The 23,705-nt window shown below is 42.1% G+C and overlaps 1 protein-coding gene across 3 annotated transcripts in view; it reads right to left on the minus strand.

Moving 5' to 3' along the window:
- SGPP2 (sphingosine-1-phosphate phosphatase 2) overlaps window positions 1–23,705 on the minus strand; it is a 258,416-nt gene that overhangs the window by 60,231 nt on the left and 174,480 nt on the right. For all 3 annotated transcript variants that reach the window (XM_032278041.1, XM_032278042.1, XM_032278043.1), the window contains one exon: window positions 23,008–23,166. In XM_032278041.1, coding sequence (XP_032133932.1) covers window positions 23,008–23,166 — 159 coding nt within the window. The remainder of the gene's footprint in view (window positions 1–23,007; window positions 23,167–23,705) is intronic.

The raw sequence follows: 23,705 nt of genomic DNA on the forward strand, positions 1-23,705 counted from the left end.
CATTTCTCTAATGACCAGTGATGATGAGCATTTTTTCATATGTTTGTTGGCCCCATATATATCTTCTTTTGAAAGTGTCTGTTCATATCCTTTGCCCACTTTTGAATGGGTTTGTTTGTTTGTTTTTTCTTGTAAATCTGTTTTAGTTCTTTGTAGATTCTGGATATTAGCCCTTTGTCAGATGGGTAGATTGCAAAAAGTTTTTCCCATTCTGTTGGTTGCTGGGTCACTCTAATGATTGTTTCTTTTGCTGTACAGAAACTCTGGAGTTTCATTACATCCGATTTGTCTATTTTGGCTTTTGGTGTTTTAGTCATGAAGTCCTTGCCTATGCCTATGTCCTCAATGGTTTTGCCTAGGCTTTCTTCTAGAATTTTTACAGTGTTAAGTCTTATGTTTAAGTCTTTAATCCATCTGGAGTTAATTTTAGTGTAAGGTGTCAGGAAGGGGTCCAGTTTCTGCTTTCGGCACATGGCTAGCCAGTTTTCCCAAAACCCTTTATTAAACAGAGAATCCTTTCCCCATTGCTTGTTTTTGTCAGGCTTGTCAAAGATCAGATGGTTGTGGCATTGCCTCCGAGGCCTCTGTTCTGTTCCATTGGTCTATATCTCTGTTTCGGTACCAGTACCATGCTGTTTTGATTACTGTAGCCTTGTAGTATAGTTTGAAGTCAGGTAGCATGATGCCTCCAGCTTTGTTCTTTTTCCTTAGAATTGTCTTGGCTATGCGGTCTCTCTTTTGGTTCCATGTGAAGTTTAAGGTGGTTTATTCCAGTTCTGTGAAGGTCAAATAGGTAGCTTGATGGGGATAGCATTGAATCTATAAATTACTTTGGGCAGTATGGCCATTTTCACAATATTGATTCTTCCTAACTATGAGCATGGAATGTTTTTCAATGTTTGCCCTCCCTTATTTCCTTGAGGAGTGATTTGCAGTTCTCCTTGAAGAGGTCCTTTACATCCTTTGTTAGTTGTATCCTAGGTGTTTTATTCTCTTTCTAGCAATTGTGAATGGCAGTTCGTTCTTGATTTGGCTCTCTTTTAGTCTGTTATTGGTATATAGGAATGCTTGTTATTTCTGCACACTGATTTTGTATCCTGAGACTTTGCTGAAGTTGCTTGTCCGTTTCAGGAGATTTTGGGCTGAGATGATGGGGTCTTCTAAATATACAATCATGTCGTCTGCAAAAAGAGACAATTTGACTTCCTCCTTTCCTAATTGAATATACTTTATTTCTTTTCCTTGCTTGATTGATCTGGCTAGAACTTCCAATACTATGTTGAATGGGAGTCATGAGAGAGGGCATCTTTGTCTAGTGCCAGATTTCAAAGGGAATGCTTCCAGTTTTTGACCATTCAGTATGATATTGGCTGTGAGTTTGTTGTAAATAGCTTTTATTATTTTGAGATACATTCTGTCGATATGTAGTTTCTTGAGAGTTTTTAGCATAAAGGGCTGTTGAATTTTGTCAAAGGCCTTCTCTGCATCTATTGAGATAATCATGTGATTTTTGTCTTTGGTTCTGTTTATGTGGTGGATTACGTTTATAGACTTGTGTATGTTGAACCAGCCTTGCATCCCTGGGGTGAAGCCTACTTGATTGTGATGGATAAGCTTTTTGATGTGCTGTTGTAATTGGTTTGCCAGTATTTTATTGAAGATTTTTGCATCTATGTTCATCATGGATATTGGCCTGAGGTTTTCTCTTTTTGTTGAGTCTCTGTCTGGTTATGGTATCAGGACGATGTTGGTCTCATAAAATGATTTGGGAAGGATTCCCTCTTTTTGGATTGTTTGGAATAGTTTCAGAAGGAATGGTACCAGCTCCTCTTTGTATGTCTGGTAGAATTTGGCTGTGAACCCATCTGGACCTGGGCTTTTTTTTAGTAGGTAGGCTATTAATTGCTGCCTCAACTTCAGCCGCTGCTATTGGTCTATCCAGGGTTTCAACTTCTTCCTGGTTTAGGCTTGGGAGGGTGCAAGTGTCCAAAAATGTATCCATTTCTTCCAGGTTTACTGATGTATGTGCATAGAGTTGTTTGTAGTAATGTCCAATGGTAGTTTGTATTTCTGTGGAATTGGTGGTGATATCCCCTTCATCGTTTTTTATTGCATCAATTTGATTCTTCACTTTTTTCTTTTTTATCTGGCTAGCAGTCTGTCTATTTTGTTGATCTTTTCAAAAAACCAGCTCCTGGATTTATTGATTTTTTTGAAGGGTTTCTTTCTCTATCTCCTTCAGCTCTGCTCTGATTTTAGTTATTTCTTGTCTTCTGCTAGCATTTGAGTTTTTTTAAAATTTTTTATCTTGCTCCTCTAGCTCTTTTAATTTTGATGATAGGGTGTTGATTTTATATCTTTCCTTGCTTCTCATGTATGCATTTATTGCTATAAATTTCCCTGTAGACACTGCTTTAAATGTGTCCCAGAGATTCTGATACGTTGGGTATTCATTCTCATTGGTTTAGAAGAACATCTTTATTTCTGCCCTCATTTTATTGTTTATCCAATAAAACATTCAAGAGCCAGTTGTTCAGTTTCCATGAAGTTTTGTGATTCTGATTGAGCTTCTTAATCCTGAGTTCTAATTCGATTGCACTATGGTCTGAAAGACTGTTTGTTATGATTTCCGTTCTTTTGCATTTGCCGAGGAGTGATTTACTTTCAATTATGTGGTCAATTTTAGAGTAGGTGCGATGTGGTGCTGAGAAGAATGTATATTCTGTGGATTTGGGGTGGAGAGTTCTGTAGAAGCTTATTAGGTTTGCTTGGTCTAGATCTGAGTTCAAATCCTGGATATCTTTGTTAATTTTCTGTCTTGTTGATCTAATATTGACAGTGGAGTGTTAAAGTCTCCCACTATTATTGTATGGGAGTCTAAGTCTCTTTGTAGGTCATTAAGAGCTTGCTTTATGTATCTGGGTGCTCCTGTATTGGGTGCTCTTCTTGTTGCATTGATCCTTTTACCATTATGTAATGCCCTTCTTTGTCTCTTTTGATCTTTGTTGGTTTAAAAGTCCATTTTATCAGAAACTAGAATTGCAACTCCTGCTTTTTTTTTGCTCTCCATTTGCTTGATAAATTTTTCTCCATCCCTTTATTTTGAGCCTTTGTGTGTCCTTGCACATGAGATGGATTTCCTGGTTACAGCACACTGATGGGTTTTGACTTTTTATCCATTTTGCCAGTCTGTGTCTTTTGACGGGAACATTTAGCTCATTTACATTTAAGGTTAATAATGTTATGTGTGAATTTGATCCTGCCATTTTAATGCTAGCTGGTTGTTTTGCCCATTAGTTGATGCAGTTTCTTCATTGTGTCGATGCTTTTTACCATTTGGTATGTGTTTGGAGTGGTTGGTACTGGTTGTTCCTTTCTATGTTTAGTGCTTCTTTCAGGAGCTCTTGTAAGGCAGATCTGGTGGTGACGAAATCTCTCAGCAATTGCTTGTTCATAAAGGATTTTATTCTCCTTCGCTTATAAAGTTTAGTTTGGCTGGATATGAAATTCTAGGGTGAAAGTTCTTTTCCTTAAGGATGTTGAGTATTGGTCCCCACTCTCTTCTGGCTTGTAGGGTTTCTGAGGAAAGATCCCCTGTAAGTCTGATGGGTTTTCCTTTGTGGGTAACCCAACCTTCCTCTCTGGCTTCCCTTAGCATTTTTTCCTTCATTTCAACCCTGGTGACTCTGATGATTATGTGCCTTGGGGTTGCTCTTCTTGAGGAATATCTTTGTGGTGTTCTCTGTATTTCCTGGACTTGAATGTTGGTCTCCCTTGCTAGGTTGGGGAAGTTCTTCTGGCTAATATCCTGAAGAGTATTTTCCAGCTTGGATTCATTCTCTCTGTCACATTCAGGTACACCTATCAAACATAGATTAGGTCTTTTCACATAATCCCATATTTCTTGAAGGCTTTGTTCATTTCTTTTCACTCTTTTTTCTCTGCTCTTGCCTTCTCATTTTATTTCATTGAGCTGATCTTCAATCTCTGATATCCTTTCTTCTGCTTGGTCGATTTGGCTATTGAAACTTGTGTATGCTTCACGAAGTTCTCGTGTTGTGTTTTTCAGCTCCATGAAGTCATTTATATTCTTCTCTAAGCTGTTTATTCTCATTATTATTTCATCAAACCTTTTTTCAAGGTTCTAGTTTCTTTGCATTGGGTTAGAACATGTTCTTTTAGCTCAGAAAAGTTTGTTATTACCCATCTTCTGAAGCCCGTTTCTGTCAATTCATCAGACTCATTCTATAGCCAGCTTTGTCCCCTTGCTCGTGAGGAGTTGTGATCCCTTGGAGGAGGAGAGGCATTCTGGTTTGGGGTGTTTTCATCCTTTTTGCACTGGTTTCTTCCCATCTTTGTGGATTTATCTCCCTGTGGTCTTTGTAGTTGGTGACTTTCGGATGGGTCTCTTAGTGGATGTACTTTTTGTTGATATTAAAGTTGTTTCTGTTTCTTAGTTTTCCTTCTAACAAGCAGGCCTCTCTGCTGTAGGACTGCTGGAGGTCCACTCCAGACCCTGCTTGCCTGGGGATCACCTGTGGTGGCTGCAGAACAGTAAGGGTGGCTGCTAGTTTCTTCTGTTATCTTCGTCCCAGAAGGATACCTGCCAGATGTCAGCCTGAGCTTTCCTTTATGAGGTGACTCTTTGGATATACAGGGGTCAGGAGCTGCTTGAAGAGATAGTCTGTCCCTTATAGGAGCTCAAGTGCTGTGCTGGGAGCTCTGTTGCTCCATTCAGATCTGATGGGCAGGTACGTTTAAGTATGCTGCAGTAGAACTCATAACTGCCTTTTTCCCAGGTGCTCTGTCTTGGGAAGGTGGGGCTTTATTTGTAAGTTCCTGACATGTTCCTGCCTTTTTTTCTGAGCTGCCCTGCCCAGCAAGGTGATAGCCTAGTCACAGTCTGCCAGCAGAGGGATTGCTAAGCTGCTGTGGGCTCTGCCCAGTTGCTGTTTGAGCTTCCTTGTGGTTTTGTTTCCAGAGGTACAGTAATGGCAGTCTGCCTCAGTAATGGCGGACTGCCTCGGTAATGGCAGACTGCCTCGGTAATAGCAGATGCCCTTCCCCCATCCCATGTCCAGCTGCACTTGCTACAAAACTCTCAGTTCAGCACGTTCAGATTGCTGGACTTTGTGGGGGTGACACCTGCTGAGCCAGATCACCTGGCTCCGTGTTTCAGTGCCTTTTATTTTCGATTGAATGAGTGACTCTCTCTCCCAGGTATTCCAGGCGCCACTTGAAATGGCCACCCAGATTTGTGTGAGTTTTTGTGCAGAGACCCACTGCACCAACTGAAACAGCTGTGCTGGAAAGTTGTGGTGCTTTTTATCCCGGGAATCTCGTGGTCTGTGGGCAGTTAAAACTGATTTGGAAATGCCGTGATCACTTACCCTCGGCATTGTTCTCACTGGGAACTACACTCCAGAGCTGTTCCTATTTGGCCATCTTGGATCCCCCACCAATAGTTTTTATTTTTATTTTTTCGAGACAGGGCCTTGCTCTGTTGTCCAGGCTGAAGTACAGTGGCATGAAAATGGCTCACTGCAGCCTCAACCTCTGAGGCTCAGATGATCCTCCCACCTCACCCTCCCAAGTAGCTGGGCCCACAGGCACATACCACCATGGCTAATTTTTAAATTTTTTGTTGAGACAGGGACTCACTTTATTGCCCAAGCTGGTCTCAAACTCCTGGCCTCAAGCAATCCTCCCACCTCTGCCTCCCAAGTTGCATCAGCCACCATGCCTGGCTAGGTGCAAATAATTAAAAGTAAACTCTGACATTAGCAAACTCCTTCAGGTTTTCAAACCATCAGCAGCTTTTTTGAGGGGGTGGGCGGATGGAGTCTCGCTCTGTTTCCCAGGCTGTTGTGCAGTGGCACAATTTCATCTCACTGCAAACACCGCCTCCTGGGTTCAATCAATTCTCCTGCCTCAGCAACTCTTATGTTTTAAGGGAAAGCTAAAGAAAAGCCTCCAGGAACTTTCTGAGTGGCTGATACTAGGCAAGGCCAGGACTTCCGACACAGAGAAAAACACAAACTTCCTTTTAAAACAAAATGGGAGAAAAAGAGAGATCCAGTCTTTGGCAAATGTTTAAATCCTGCTCTGATTGCCCCCATGTATCGTAAAATGACTAGCCATACAATTGTTTTGGAGGTGAATTTATGCTCTTGGCTAGCTCCCATTAGAGAAAGCCTCATGCTAAGATTTTGGACAGATAATGACTGTGGACCACTGGTGACAGTTGTGGAACTGCACACTCAGGGCTAAACTGGTGCCCTCGGCATGTTGCATGTGAACACATAGTTATTCAGTGAAGGCACAAGTGCAAGTTGGGCAGCTGTGGGCTGGCAAGGTGACCTGGGAGATCACTGCTGCCACCTCCCAGCATTTCCCTGACTAGTCAGTGTCATTACCCATTTCTCTGAAACTTCATAAGGAGTATATTTGCTCATTCGTGAACATTCTCTCTATCTCTACCGCCTACAGTCCAGCCTTTTGGGCCCTTTCCAAAACTCTTGATTTCCTCCTGTCAAAAGACAAAATTACAACAAATTTAGCTTAAAGATTTTTTTAAATCTTTTTTCTTCCCAGTGCTCAGCGCAGCTGGGATCCTTCGAAAAATCTTAATTGGCTTCATTTGTGATTCTAGAATTGGGCAACACTTCATTCCATAAAATAGAAGGAGTGTTCCAATGGGTTCAGCAGAGGAGGCTGGTTCTACAGAGAGGAAAGGGCTGAGGAAAGAGAACAAAAAGCAGTTTGGTGGTTTTAAAGTGATTTTCCTTGAAAGCTGGGAACAGGAAAATAGTACAATAGAAAATGATTGAGTAGTTCATATCATGTTGTTTTTTTTAATAAGGATTAAAACAGAGGGAAATTAGTTATCTTGCCCACCAAAACTGGCCTTTACGGCTATTCTCTCTCACCCTCCTGATTTCTCAGAAGGTCAAATGAACAGATTGGTTTTGTTTGGTGATGGAGAATTTTAGCATGAGTTGGACCAAACCAATAGCCTCCTATAAATGTTATTTAACATTTCAGATTTATTTTAGGCCTAACAGTAAGATGAAGTAAAAAGAGGGCTGGCTTGAGAATGAGCTCTGTTGTTATTAATGTCTCACCTTCAGTTTCATCATACGTAAATGTAGATATTCATGTTTTACAAAATTAATGTTAGACTTAGTTAAGAATGCATTTGGGCTGAGTGTGGTGGTTCATGGCTATAATCTCAGTGCTTTGGGAGACCAAAGTGGGAGGACTGCTGTAGACTTGGAGTGCGAGGACAGCCTGGCAACAAAGTAAGACTTTGTGATATGCTTTGGCTCTGTGTCCTCACCCAAATCTCATCTTGGATGGTAATTCCATAATCCTCAAGTGTGGAGGGAGGGTCCAGGTGGGAGGTAATTGGATCATGGGGGCAGTTTCCCCCATACTGTTCTCATGATAGTGAGTTCTCACGAGATCTGATGAATTTATAAGGCAGTTTTCCCTGCTTTTGCTTGCTGTCTCTCACCTGCCACCATGTGAGACGTGCCTCTTCCTCTTCTGCAGTGATTGTGAGTTTCCTGGGGCCTCCCCAGCCATGCATAACTGTGGGCCAATTGAACTTCCTTTGTTTATAAATTACCAAGTCTCAGGTAGTACCTTCACAGCAGTATGAAAATGGATTAATACAGTAAATTTGTACCAAGGTAGTGGGTACTGCTATAAAGATACTTGAAAATGTGGAAGTGGCTTTGGAACTGGGTAATGGGCAAAGGCTGGAACTGTTTGGAGGGCTCAGAAGATGACAGGCAGATGAGGGAAAACTTGGAATTTCTTAGAGAGTTGCTGAATGGTTTTGACCAGAATGCTGATAGTAATACGGACAATGAAGTTCAGGCCGAGGTGGTTCAGACGGAGATGAGGAACATCCTGGGAACTGCAGCAATGGTCACTCTTGCTATACTTTAAACAAAGAAACTGGTGGCATTTTGCCCCTGCCCTAGAGATGTGTGGAACTTCGAACTTGAGAGAGATAGAGATTATCTGAAATTTGAACTTATGTTTAAAAGGAAAGCAGAGTATAAGGGTTTGAAAAATTTGCAGCCTAATGATGCCATAGGAAAGAAAAACCACTTTTCTGGGGGAAAATTCAAGCTGGCTACAGAAATTTCCATAAGTAACAAGGAGCCAAATTCTAATTGCCAAGGCAATGGGAAAAATGTTGCCAGAGCATGTCAGAGATGTGGGCCTTCCATCACAGGCACAGAGGCCTAGGAGGAAAAAAAAGATTTCATGGGCAAGATCCAGGGCCTCCCTGCTCTATGCAGCCTCAGGACTTGGTGCCCTGTGTCACAGTTGCTTCAGCTTCAGCTGTAGCTAAAAAGGGCCAAGGTACAGTTCAGGCCATTGCTTCAGAGGGTGCAAGCCCCAAGCCTTGGTGCCTTCTATGTGGTGTTAGGCCTGTGGACACACAGAAGTCAAAAACTGAGGTTTGGGAACACCCACCTAGATTTTAGAGGTGTATGGAAATGCCTGGATGTCCAGGCAGAAATGTGCTATAGGGGTGGAGCCCTCAGCGTGAACCTCTGTTAGGGCAGTGCAGAAGGAAAATGTGGGGTTGGAGCCTTCACACAGAGTCCTCATTGGGGCACTGTCTAGCGAGTCTGTGAGAAGAGGGCTGCTGTCCTTCAGGCCCCAGAATGGTAGCTCCACTGACACCTGGTACCATGTGTCTGAAAAAGCCACAAGCACTCAATGCTAGCCCATGAAGGAGCTGCCCAAGGCTGTGAGAGTGTACCCTGGTGAATGTGAGACATGGAGTCACAGGAGATCATTTTGAAGCTTTTAATATTTAATGATGGATTTTGGACTTGCATGGCATCTGTAGCACCTTTGTTTTGGCCAATTTCTCCTATTTGGAATGGGTGTATTTACCCAATGCCTGTACCCCCATTGTATCTTGGAAGGAACAAACTTGTTTCTGATTTTACTGGCTGATAGGTGGAAGGGACTTGCCTTGTCTCAGATGAGACTTTAGACTGTGGACTTTTGGATTAATACTGAAATAAGTTAAGACTTTGGCGGACTGTTGGGAAGGCATGATTGTGTGTTGAAATGTGAAGATGTGAAATTTAGAAGGGGCCAGAGGCAGAATAATATGGTTTGGCTCTGTGTCCTCACTCAAATCTCATCTCAAATGTTAATCCCCTTAATCTGCACCTGTTGAGGTGCAGGTGGGAGGTGACTGGATTATGGGGGAGGTTTCCCCCATGCTGTTCTTGTGATAGTGAGTTCTCATGAGATCTGATGGTTTTATAAGGCAATTTTTTCTGCTCTTGCTCACTCTCTCTTGCCTGCTGCTATGTGAGATGTGCCTACTTCCCCTTCTTCCTTGATTGTGAGTTTCGCCTCCCCAGCCATGCAGAACTGTGGGTCCATTGAACCTCCTTTGTTTATAAATTATCCAGCCTCAGGTAGTATCTTTATAGCAGTGTGTAAACAGATCTTGTCTTTACAAAGGAACAAAAAATCTAACATCTGTTTCTAGTTAAATCTGAGTATATGCAATGCAAACAAATAATTTATATGTGTGTCTACGTTCGTACACACAAACACAAACACACGCACACCCCAAAGCTGAGAGCAAGGCTTGCATGTTTGATGTTCTTCATGCCTTTGTGCCTGGACTAGTGGAGCCCAGAACCTACACGGAATTCCATACCCTTTGACTTGTATTTGTAAGGCCACATGATTTCTAGTGACTCACACTTAGGTTAGTTTCAACCACCGTCTCACTAAGCAGCAGTCCACAACCTACTCAGCACCAGGGACCGGTTTCATGGAAGACAATTTTTCCGCAGATAGGGGCTGGGGGAAGATGGTTTTAGGATAAAACTGTTCCACCTCAGATCATCAGGCATTAGAGTCTCATAAGGAGTGCACAACCTCGATCCTCGCATGCACAGTTCACAATAGGGTCTGTGCTCCTATGAGAACCTAATGCCGCTGCTGATTTGACAGGAGATGGAGCTCAGGCGGTAATGCTTGCTCACCTGCTGCTCACCTCCTGCTTCTTAACACCTGGTTCCTAACAGCTATGGTACCAGTCCATGGCCCAGGGCTTGGGGACCCCTGTCTCTAAGGACCCCTCTCACAGAGGATCATTAACAATTGCTTCCTCTCCCTATCATGGGGGACCAGAAGAAAATTGGTAGAAGCTAACCCAGCCAGGTGTGTGGGAGTCACCCAGGAGAGATTTTGCAGGGTGCAAGGTAAAATAATAGCAATATTTTAAGCACACATTTAGAATGACACTGTAAGGCAGATGCACCTGAATGTGTGTTCTGAGCTAGGGAATCCAGGGGTGGCCAGTGTGCAGATTCATTTATTTTCTATGATAAACATCTGAGCCCCCCGTCCTGTGGAATATGGGGTGTACAGGGGATTGAGGCCCTGAGTTGAGTTAAATGAAAGTTGCCAAGTGGAGCTCTTGTTTTTTTGGTGGGAGGGAGGCGGGTGTGAAGGGAAATGCTATAAAAAATGCATGCTATTTGCAAGGGGTTGCAGATTTTCTGTCCACTACTGTCCTGGAGGAGGGCAGATAACGTTGCCCGTGCACTGCCGCTGGACTGTCTCTCTTATGTGAGCCCTTAATAAAACCCCACATCTTGTTTGCTCACTCCGGGTCTCTTCTTTGGCTTCTTGAACCTGGTGTCTTCTCTACTGAGGTTAACAGGGGTTTGTCACAACATACGGCAGATGCATTGTTGAAGCCACAGCATATGATGAAGACTAAATATCCTATAAGATGCATTACCACCAGTATTTTTATCATCATAAAACTTTCAAAATTGAGAGGGGCACTGTGGTCATTTTGTTCAACTTCACATTTCACAGATGGTTGAACCGAGGCCCAGAGAAACATCAATTTGTTACTAGTAAAGGCTGAAATGCAGTTCATTGCACACTTGTAACATCAGGCTCTGAGCCCATCCCAACCTGGCTATGTCCACCGTGTGCATTTCTCATTTGACCTTTCTAGAAAAGCATGTGCTAGGTAAAATAAACAGAGGCTGAGCAACTTTCACTTGTATTATAAACCATATCTTCTAATTTTTTTTTTTTTTTTGAGACAGAGTCTTGCCTTGTCACTCAGGCTGGAGTGCAGTGGCACAATATTGGCTCATTGCAACCTCTGCCTCTCAGGTTCAAGTGATTCTCCTACCTCAGCCTCCTGAGTAGCTGGGACTACAGGTGTGTGCCACCATGCCCCACTAATTTTTTTGTATTTTTAGTAGAGACAAGTTTCATCATGTTAGCCAGGATAGTCTCGATCACCTGACCTCATGATCCGCACACCTTGGCCTCCCAAAGTGTTGGGATTACAGGCATAAGCCACCATGCCCAGCTAAATTTTTTAATTAATGTGGTTTACTACTTGCAAAATGAAAAGTGGAATTTATTGGAACATGTTTAATACAGACAAAAAAGCCTTAGTATATTTAACATAATTAAGGGAAAAGGTTAGAGCAGAGTACAGAAGTTCATAGCCAGGATTCTAAAATCAGATAGTTACTGGTTTGAATCTAGGCTCTATACCTCTGGCCACGTCAGCTTGGCCAGCCCTCTCACATTGTTTCCTCACCTTCAAAATGAGTTATAATGGTAGTGTCTACACTTCCCTCAAGAATATTTATAAAGACCACAGCCCTGCATCTAGCACCTAGCCTGGACTTGTAAATGATGGCTCTCGCTGCAAAGAGGGTGAGTATCTCGAAAGCAGCAAACAGTCTATGCTTACTGGAGGAAGAGCCAAACTATGCCCACACAGCCACGTGTGGCTCATATTAACAAATTCTATAATGTTATTGTTCATAGGCAGTCATATTGTGGCTCTTTGCCAATTATTTATTCAAGACCTTTCATTCCACCTCGCGGAGGATGGAATAATAATAATTAATAACGATGATGATAATAATGATGAGAACAAGGGCAGGCAGGCAAGGAGACCACTGGGGCCAGGGCCTTAGGCACCAGGAGATAGTCAGGAATGCCGGGGGAGGGAAGATGTCCAGGGAGAGGGGCTGGCCCCCATGAGTCAGATTCAGAAAGCCTCAGTTTCCCAAAGGTAGCCTCGGCTGGCTAAGGCCCAGCTTCCCCATAGCAAACGCAGCACCTCCCTGTCACGTGCAGCCCACCAAGGCCACTACACCAAAAACAAAACAAAACGAAAACCCGAGAGTCATTTTGTGGCAGCAAACCCACAAGAGAGGAATGGAGGTCAAGGCCATTTCCCTGAGGCCCGGCCCTCTAAGTAGAGAGGGCTTCCCAGGAAGCCCCACCCTGTGCTGGTGAAAGGAGCTGGAAGAGAAGTGATAACAGCCATTAGGTGAAAGAGACTGTTTGTTTTGCAGTTCTCAAGCTTTCAGAAAATCCCAGAGGCCAAAATAAACTGTGGCCTTTTTAGCAGTGAACTGATAGAGCACTTAACCAAGGAAAGCCTCTCCTTTCCCTTCCCAGCACGGGGAACACTTTCTAATCCTCAAATGCGATCGGAGAGCTGGTGAGGAGCTGGAGGCTCCTTGTCACTCACATGGGAGCTGGACAGGAATGGGTGCAAGGAAGATGAAGGCAGGCAGAGGCGAGAAGCCTGGGAAGGTAGTGGGGGTGAGGGGAGGCGGGGGGTAGGCGGGGGGGTTGCACATTGATAAGAAAAATGCCCAGTCCCCTTAGTTCAAATCCCTAGCTCCTAACAGGGACAAAGGGCCCACTCTTTCCCTCGCTCCTTCTTTTCCACTTGGCTGCTTTGCAGAATAGGATAAGGAAGTAGAACATGGGCCCAGGAATGACAAGCCCACTGGATCTGCAGGCAGCCCTCTGCAGGCCTCCAGCTCAGAAACAAAAGTACCGAAACCCTTCTCCGCCCTGCTAGGTCCCCGTGATGCTCTGGCCTTTCGTGATGCTCTGGCCTTTCGAGTACCTGTGAAAAATCTGGGACACACAATCTGACAAATGCGGGGGTGGGAAGGGGACTCACCAGGACCAAGTCATGGAGAATTGGAAGGAAAATGCCTAGAAAATCTGTGACATATGGCTGCTGTACATATAAGCAGTTGCAAATGAGACTGTGATGCTAAACAGAGCCTTTCCAATCAAATAGGCAAAGCACATTTCTGAATAATTGGACTGGGGAAAAAAAGTAAAGTTTCGCCATCTGAGGCAACATGGTGCAGTGGGAAAGAACGGATGGGGTTTAGAGAGAGCGCCAGGGACGAACACTGCCTATTCTGTTTAGTGGTTGTGCCCCTTTGAGCAAGCCACTTCATCTTTTTGGACTTCAGTTGTACTCATCTGTAAAATGGTGTTCTTGGGTATAAAGTACTTGGCATGTAGTGGAGGCGGCAGTAAGCAGCTTCCATGAGAACCATATCCATTCCAGATGGCAGCTTTGCAAATGGAATCGATTGGTTTAAAAGAGAGAGAGAGAAATTAAGATTTTGTTGAAAATTTTATCTGAAAGGCCTCATGGCCTATGAATTGGTTCATTATCTTTCCTTTTGTTTTACAAGTGAGTAGGAGAGAACCTGGAACAAAATTAAGTCTGGAATGGTGCCTTTGTAAAGAAACCCCCTAGGGACCAATTCTCCTGTCGGCAGTGGAGGAGGATTTAGGTTTAGTCACAGCCAGAGAGAAACTGAGCTCCTGACCCTCTGCCATATCAGGATGCTTCTTAGTTTGGGGCCTAAATGTAACTTGGCAATGACTATTTGTTTTTCCCAGTAAGACATTAACAGCTAGCATAAGGCCAAAAGGAGAGAAGAAGAGCTAACTCCACAATAAAACTCTGTATGAAGTGTTCAGTTCTTTGCATCATTTTAGCAGATCCAGCCCAATTTCATCTTTAAAAATTTCCTGTCTCCAGGATCGTGATGATCCAAACAATTTTCTACCTGCCAGAGTTTTAAAGCCGTCACCCATCCACACGATAAAGCAAATGAAGCCTCAAAATGATACATGGGGTGAGGGGAACAACGGGCCCTCTCTGGGACAGCTATAATTTTCCATCAACAGCACTGCAGTCTTAGGGCTGTGGGGCAGTGGCAGCAGGAAGGAAGGAAAGGGGGAGGGGAGAATGTGGGCACATTTTCCAGTCATCATCATAAAAAAGGAGAATCATTTTTCTGGTGATGATGGTTGATAACTAGAGAGATCTAAATTTATTTGCTCACCACAGGTCCAGTTTTAAGGGTTTTTGTTTGTTTTTTAAACCTATACTAAACCCAAAACTTTTCCTTATTGTATTTCAAAACCAAACCAATACAGTTTTTATAATAAACCCCCTAGAGACATTTACTTAATATTTAACTAAGGCTAAATTACAGATTCCACTTCAGAGGGACCAAGCAGAATCTCTGACGCCTAATTCTATTCCATTCATTGCAAGTTAGTGAGGGTGACAATCTGGCCATTGTTGAATACTTTTTAAAGACTCATTAATCTCAAGCAAGAACCAACTTAACAAGCAGGGCAATCTTTTGAAGTGAAGTGGTAGTGGTTTAAACAGAGGATTAAGAGATAATCACATTTAAAGTCATCTTTTGGTACCAAGGTTGACCCCAGTCTATGGGTTGTGAATTATAGGGATGGGGATAGGTTTTTCCCCTTTCATCCCTAACCAGGTGACAGACTCCCTTATGAGACAGCCAGATGGCAGCCTGCCCACATCCAAAAACAGACTAGTTCATTTTGAAACGTTATCACAAAATGTTTACCTCTTAACCAATTTATAAGACTGTTGGATAAAATAATAGGCTAAACTCTATAGCAGTTAAACACTATCTAAATAGTATGTCCAATTTAAATGTAAATTTTCAGTGTACTTTTTACCATGAGTATCAGCTAGCTAGCTGCTGATAACCAGAATGTGAATGATACGGGAAAAACCATCATTTTAAACTGGAGCTCTTTAATATAATTTGTCTTAGAAGAATGAGAACAGAAGAACGTGCTAAAAGGAATCTTGTGCTTTTAAGGCTTCCTTATCATCAGGACTTTGGTTCTACAAAAAAATGAAATTTATCTTTGCCAAGCAATTATGTATTTTCCTTTAAAGTATTCCTTCAATCATGTTGAATACAAAACAGGAGGCAAGCTAACAATTATTTAGCAATCATTTCAAGTGTACTGTCTCATATTGAGGTGATTCAAAACACAAGTCAAAATAAGTAAAGCCACATTTGCATTTGGTCTGCAGAAGAGATGAAATACCTTCTATTCTTTTTTAAAAATATTTTCCTCTATACCATGGATGAATCTCTTTTAAGTGGCACATAGCCAACATGTGATGAAGAGTCACAACAACATTACAAGCCTCCGAGGATCTTCTAGCTGAGTCCTTTCACTTTGAAGCTAGGAAATCTGCAGACCAGAATCTCCAAGTTCTTTGAACTAGGTTTCACTGCTAAGATTGTAGTTCAGGTGTCCTGATGTTCCAGAACCTGGCCTACGGCTCTGTAGCCACAGTTAATTGTCCATCCCTACCCAATACAGCTTTTTAGACCAAGTACGACCAATCTATGCACTGGCCAGAGATGGATGGACTTTTGCTATGAGGCCACACCAGGAGCTGTGTTTGACTGTCTTGAACATCTGAACTAAAAGACAGTTGAGAGGCTAATGGTGGCCCATACCTATAATCCCAGCACTTTGGGAGGCCAAGGTGGAAGGATTGCTTGAGGTCAAGAGTTTGAGACCAGTCTGGCCAACATGGTGAGACCCCGACTAAACCAGGTGTGGTGCTGCATGCCTGTAGTTCCAGCTACTCAGGAGGCTGAAGTGGGAGAATAACCTGAGTCAAGGAGTTCAAGGCTGCAGTGAGCTATGATTGTGTCGCTATACTCAAACCTGGGTACCAGAGCAAGACCCTGTCTCCAGTCAGTCAATCAATCAGTCAATCGATCAAATAAAAGACAGTTGAGAAAGTTGCCAACCAACAGCAGGAGATAAAAAGATATCAGGAAAGTCACAGTTGAATTGTAGCAGACAACCAAACTGTTCTCTACTATTTGTTCCTGTGAGTTTCTGGTTCTTATATTTTCCATCATCTTACAACAAATTCCCACTTTCCTGAGCTAGATTGAGTGGGTATCTCTTTCTGGAAGCCAAGAAACACTATCTATATTACATCAGCTTGATGTTCCTTTCATGGTATTACAGGACCAGGAACTTCTGACCAAACCTCAAAGCTGCTGGTGAAGTAGCAGCAGCCCCTCCCACTTCTCACACAAATACTCCTTGCTTCCAATCTGGGAGATAATCAAAAGCCAATAATGATTAGAAGAGAGATTAACCCTGTCTGGAAATTCTCAGGGACAACCAGAGCTTCCACATAATCAGAAAGGCCATAATAAAAATTTGGTTATGATAACACTTGCTTAAAAATCACCATGCTATGTAAGAATGGTGGGAAATACATCTTTTGATGTTAAGTGAGAAAAGAAAAATCTTACAAATGGGAAAAAAAAAGCAAGGAGAAACTCAAGAACAAATTTTAACTTTATTGGAGTTCAGGCAGCATGTACCAGGTTTTCTAAGGGCTGGTTCCCACCCAAGTAAGCTATTTTATGCCAGGGAAACTACACACCAGAAGTATTAAGTATCTGAGGACCAGAGTCCCAAATTAAATGGCCGTTAAAGAATCAGGGAGGTCACAAAGGGTAAGACAGCAGGGAGCAGTGAAGTCTGTGCCTAAAGTTAACACTCAGTATAAAAGCATTCAAATTTCATTTTGTGGGATTTTCCTAGGTCACTACTGATGATACTATAGAATTAAATACTACTTCTTAAAGTCTTGAACTTCTAAACATCTTATATATAAAGATACACTGCCTCTGAGACATAGAAAATTCAGTACCATTCTGTGTTAACAACTTGTGGAAATCAATAAAAAATGAAAGCCGTCTTTAAAAGAAAATACTCAAAAGGCAGACTTACAATTCATGAAAGTTAATACAAATGATTAATGAAAGTAAAAAAAAAATTTTCATCTTCACTAATTATATATGAACTGGAAATTAACTGAGATGCCATTTTTCCTTTTTTCAATTTTTATTTTTATTTATTTTTGTTTTTTGAGACAGAGTCTTGCTCTGTCACCCAGGTTGGAGGGCAGTAGTGCGATCTCGGCTCACTGCAGCCTCTGCCTCCTGGGTTCAAGTGGTTCTCCTGCCTCAGCCTCCTGAATAGCTGGGATTACAGGCGCGTGCCACCACACTCAGCTAATTTTTGTATTTTTAGTAGAGATCTGGTTTCACCATGTTGGTCAGGCTGGTCTCAAACTCCTGACCTTGTGATCCGCCCACTCCCAAAGTGCTGAGATTACAGGTGTGAGCCATTACGCCCTCAATTTTTATTTTAAGGTTGGGGTACATGTGCAAGATATGCAGGTTTGTTACATAGGTAGATATGCACCATGGTGGTTTGTTGCACAGATCATCCCATCGCCTAGGTATTAAGACCCGTATCTGTTAGCTGTTCTTCCTGATGTTCTCCCTCCCTCCAACCCCCAACAAGTGCCCACTGTGTGTCGATCCCCCCCACCAGTGTGTCCATGTGTTCTCATCAATCAGCTCCCACTTATAAATGAGAACACACGGTGTTTGGTTTTCTGTTCCCGTGTTAGTTTGCTGAGCATAATGGTTTCCAACTCCAACCATGTCCCTGCAAAGGGCATGATCTCATTTCTTTTAATGGCTGTATAGTATTCCATGGTGCATATGTACCATATTTTCCTTATCTAGTCTATTATTGATGGGCATTTAGATTGATTCCATGACTTTGCCATTGTGAATAGTGCTGCAATGAATATATGTATGCATGGAGACACCATTTTCATTGGTTAAATTAGCACTGATTTAAAAATAAGACCACAGAAAGTTCAGGGAGAGGAGTCAGATTGAGTACTCTCACACAGATGATAAGCAGGTACTGACACCAGGTATTTATGAGAAAATAATTAAGCAACATATATCACTAGCCTTGACAATTCTGTCAATTTCATGAGTCAGGAAAAGGTTTGCTGTCTTAGAAATAGGCTTATGATTTCCTGGTGGATAGTGTAACTTCATTTTGGTTGGTCAAGACAAAGCTCAAATACAAATCTGTGGCTCACTTTGAGCCAGCACGCCTCATTTCACCTTAGTCTGGGCTTTCACCTTGTATTGCATCTGTGTTCCCCCTAATTTCAATTTTTATCTGCTTATCTAATTTTTTCTATATCTCATTACGAACGCCATGAAGTATCCGTGAAAAGGAATACCTGTGTAAAATATCATAAGAACAGAGAAAATGAGGCTTCCAAGCTTCCAGGATCAGCTGTGGTATCTATGTTTGCATTGCTATTTCACAAAATGAGGAATTTAGCAAAAAGTGAGTGAGACTTTTGCTTCATGTTACAAAACTAAACACCAGCCAGGTTCAGTGAAGTTGCCTCTAACCTTTTAAAGATACAGAAATATAACTTTAAAGCTTTTATTTTTTGTTTGGTCTGTCACCATGCCAAAATGAAAGTGGAGAGATTAGATAATCACTCCATGGAACAGTGACTCATCTTCTGAAACATCATCCACAATATCTCTTCAGAAGCATTCTAATCAGAAAATCCACTTGCTGTTTTTTTTGGCCCAATGTCTAACATTCTTTTGAGCCCAAAGATAGGTTAAAAACCTTGATACAGGACAGAAGAGAGAAGTAATGATTTGATTGATGTGTTTCAGCTAACTTAACAAAAGGCTATCTAATACTGTGGAGTTTGTTAACCCATATATGCTAGAGGTCGCACATTTTTTGTGTGTGAAAAATCAGACCTTGGCGATGACCTTGAGCTGTAGGATATAAATAACTCTTACAAGCTTCGCGTTCCAATAACGGAACACTAGGCATAAATGGGTTAAGAAGGGTGGATAAAAAACAGTTAAGTAGAGTACAGGGTTAATAAATGCCATAAGGGCACCACTGGAACACAAACCAAAGCAAATATGCAATAGAAGAAAACTTTGGGCAAATCATTTTAATGCTTAAAGCCCTAGTTTTAACATCTTTAAAAAAAATATTGTGCTCCTCATGCCACTTAGCTGTGTTCTTCTAAGAAACAAGAATGGCAGCTGCCCCAGTAGACGAGGGCTGGGTGCAGAATCAAACCCACTTTGCCATTTAATCCAATGTGATCTTGGGAAAGTTATTTGACCTTTCTATATTTCAGTTTCAGGATCTGTAAAGTGGGCTAGTAATAACTGTTTCTCAGGATTGCTGGTAGGATTAAGTGAAGTAAAACATGTAAAGCACTCTGATAGTGAATGGCATGTATACTATATGCTCAATATATGGTATGGCTTATTAATGTTTGAAATATTACTATTCCAATCTAGAAAATGATACTGCCCATTGTTATGAAGCTCAAATAAGATAATGAACATAGATGCCTATAAAAGCAACAAAAGACGTACAATCCAGATGAGGACTAATTGTGATTGCGAGGAGAGAGTACTTGATACAACCATAAATTCTGCTAAGCTACTTCAGACAGTGTGAGTCACCTCTAATGTAACAGAAGATTTTTAAAAGCAATAAAACCTGTTGGGGCTTCATTCAATGACAATTCCCAAGTTCATATAAAATGTGCCAAGCTTTGGCAGTCCTGAACAAAGCTGCCTTCCAATGAGTTTTGGGTGAGATAAGATGTTCAGCTACAAGACTTAAAGCTCTGTCCCTTATGCAATTAACATTTCTTAATCCCTACCCCTTTGAAGAAGGAGCCACTAATTTAGGGATATCCTTTACAGAAAAAAAGGCTGCCTCAGCAGGAAGCTGATTGTCCTGGCTGGGCCAAGTACCAGAACCTAACCCTTATCCACCCCAGGGTCCCTTACCAACCCCGCCTCCCACCACCAGGACTGTCCCTTCCTTTCAGCTACCTTCAACTCTGGAGCCAAACCAAATAGCTCTCATTACTGTCTCTGTAGCCCATCAGAGAGCACTCCTAATCCCAACGTGCGTACACATACACACACTCTCTCATGCACACACATGCAGATGCACAAACACATGCAAGCACACTCATGCTTTCCTCCCTCCCTCCCCCTCCCTCCCTTCCCTCTGTCCCCTTGGAATGGCCTCCATTCTCTCCCCAGGCACTGGCAGGAACGAACACACTACCTTACACTTCTCATACCGCCCTTACAGATACAGCTGACCACACAGAATAACTACAGAAGTCTCAGCATGGGGTTTGAGGGGGATGGGGGCAAGGGGGTGGGAGCTGGTGAACCAGGCTATGCGCCCATTTTAAAAAGTCAAGTAACAGTTGGTCAAACCTCAGGACAAACTGCAGACTCAGAGGTTATTTCTTCCTTTCACGGGCAAAGATTTTATTTGCCTCACTCTATGACAAAAGCTTGTCATTCTGCCTCAAGCAGGCATTCTGACACATTGAAGTAAGGAATCCAAAGCATAAAATAACCACCAATAATGACAACCAGAGAGTCCCCTAACCACAGCCTTCTATAAAGTCTAGAGGTCTTCCCAGCTCTCAGGGAAAGTTTTCCACCTGCAGTGGGGGAGATAATTGACCTCGAGTGGAGTAAACACATTGTAAGATATTCATGGGTAATGTACTTCCCATCATCTGTCCCACTCAACCATCATTAAGGTTTTGAAATTTACAACACACAAACTCACACACATACCCCTGTATATATATACACACACACATATACATCTGTATACATACACTCACACATAAACACACCTTTAAACACACACACATACACATACATATACATTTTACACACCTATATACACACACAAACATATATGCACATCTATATATACACACATATATAAACACCTATATACATACACACACATATACACACCTATAAACACACACATATATACACACTTATGTACACACATAAACATATATATATACCTATATATATACAAACATATATACACAGCTATATCCACACACCAATACACACTCACACATATATACTCACCTATAAACACACACATGTATATACACACCTATACATACATATATACACGCACCTATATGCACACATATACATATACACACACCTACATACATGCATATACACACACCTATATACACACCTATACACACACACACACCTACATACACAACTATGTACAAACATATACACATATGTACACACTTATACACACACACACACACACACACGCGCGCGCATCTTAGAAAATAAATGACAGAAGAAAAGAAACTCAAGCTCCGTGGGTTTTCCATGGGTTTTCAGAAACCTGGAGGGACAAGTGGACTAATGTTCTCGTTATGATTTGCAAGATGCCTATGCTTCTGCAGACTCTCAAATTCTACTGGTAGACAGGAGCTAGATTTCAAAAGAGGGCTACAGGAGACAGGGCTAGGGAGTCCAGGTGGAGCCAGAGGCCATTGCTCCCTAGTGCCTCCATCTCCACGTGGTGAAGGATTTGTGTGGGTACCCCGCCCTTGCCACCCCTCACTACCCAGGACATTGCTGTTTTATTTCTGTCCCCTGTCCCTGAGAACATTCTACTTTAAGATCCCTGATAAAGTCCACTCTACTTGCTCTACAACTGAGAAAACATTAAGCCCACTGTAGGAATGTCACTTGCTGAAACCCTCCCTTTTAAACTCATCCAAGTGCTTCTGAACCTCTATTTCTAGTGCAGAATCTTGAGTCGGGCAAACAGTCTTGTCTGGAAGCCCCCTCCACCCACTAATAATCTTTGACCTTAGAAGTGATTGATCTTCAAAACTTCTTCGCCTTCATGCACTAGACACTATGCGTTTTTATGCTCAAATAGCGACCTGCAGAGTCTTCCACATGCCAGGCCTAGAGCTCTGTGCACACTGTAAGTATTCCCACAATTATTATGGGGATGCACATTATTCACACAATTTTACAAATGAGGAAGGTAAGGCTCAGAGCAAGGGTACACAGTTGGGGCTGGACTGTACTTGAGCTCAGGCCTCTCTGACACCAAACCTACATATTTGGAGTATGCCTTGCTGCCTTACAAATGTCTATCATCTCCTTAAATTAGGCACAAAATCAGAACTCATTTGGCCCTGAACAAAATTAAATGCTAGGTTACCAGCAAAACAGCAGAAAAAGGCTCTGTCTGTCTACCTGGGATTGTCATATGGTTTCTGTGTATTTGCAGCTGCTCCTACTCCACTAGAAAGTTCCCTCAAGGAAGGTGCTTTGCCTTATGTGTTTTGGCCTCTCCTATGTGTATAGTTGCTTAATGCTGCTTGGAGGTATTGCTCAACAGCTTCTGATTTTAGTTTCTGATCAAATTTTACTAAAATAGGCCTCTTGGGAGGATGCATTTAATACTCATCTACGGGTCCTTAGAAAGGTCCTTTCTTGGCCTGGTGTGATGGCTTACGCCTGTAATCCCAGCACTTTGGGAGGCTGAGGCAGGTGGATCACAAGGTCAAGATCAAGACCAAGCTGGCCAAACATGGTGAAACCTCATCTCTACTAAAAATACAAAAATTAGCTGGCTGTGGTGACGCTCGCCTGTAGTCCCAGCTACTCGGGAGGCTAAGGTCGGAGAACTGCTTGAACCCAGGAGATGGAGGTTGCTGTGAGCTGAGATCCCGCCACTGCACTCCAGCCTGGGCGACAGAGCGAGACTCCACTCCCCCCCCCCAAAAAAAAAGGTCCTTTCTCCTCTGTTCATCACTTCTGCCCTCTCCTACTTTGATCTGCCCTTGGGAAAGCATAATTCAAAGTACAGGAAGTCACAGGTTTGTTTTTTGCAAATAAAACAAGTTGTGTTCATAGCTCTCTAATTTCTCCAAAGTAGATTAGGCAACAAATACAACTCTAAGTGGTTTTAAAAAAAGAACATGTATGCAAAGTACTTGAATATCAAAGGAAGTAGCTGTTTTAGAAGTGACGTCAGTTAATGAGTAGTGATAATACTTACAACCCATATGATGATCAACCTCCTGGATAAATAAGGGTCAATATTCCAGTGGGTAAATGGAAGAAATGTGATGTAGAACACTTCTTGACCCAAAGCAGCTGAAAATCTGAATAGGTAATAGTAGAAATAATTCTTCACGATGTACTTCTGTACAAAAGCCTAAAAGACAAAAGTTAGGAGGCTCTGTGAGTTCATGCAATATGTCAGTATGGGGCAAGTTTTAAACATCTCTGTCTAAAACTCACAGGTTTCAATTGCCAAAATGCTGCCTCCTCTCCCATTATGTTACTAAGGTATTGTTACTGTCACTGAACACTTTTCAACCTCAGTTTATCCAAACAAACACAGAGGATGTGAGTTTTTTTTGTAAAATTAAATAACTAATATCCAAGACAGAAGTACTAGGAGAAGACACCAAAAAATAAAAGCCGAAAACTTTTTTCTTGTGTATACAGAAAGCTAGAAACCTGAAGAAAGTCAACTCTGTTAGGACATTATATGGGTCTCTGCAGTAGGCAGAGTAATGCTTCCCTCAAAGATTTCTACGTCCTAAATCCTAGAACTGAATATATTATCTTACACGGCAAAAGAGACTTCAAAGATGAGATCAATAATCTTTCTATTTTAAAATTTGTATTGACACATAGTAATTGTACACATTTATGAGGCACACGTAATATTTTCATACACACATACAA

This window comes from Sapajus apella, unplaced genomic scaffold (genome assembly GCF_009761245.1).
Source record: "Sapajus apella isolate SASKATOON/1434 unplaced genomic scaffold, GSC_monkey_1.0 scaffold10, whole genome shotgun sequence".
In the NCBI taxonomy this organism is placed as follows: domain Eukaryota; kingdom Metazoa; phylum Chordata; class Mammalia; order Primates; family Cebidae; genus Sapajus; species Sapajus apella.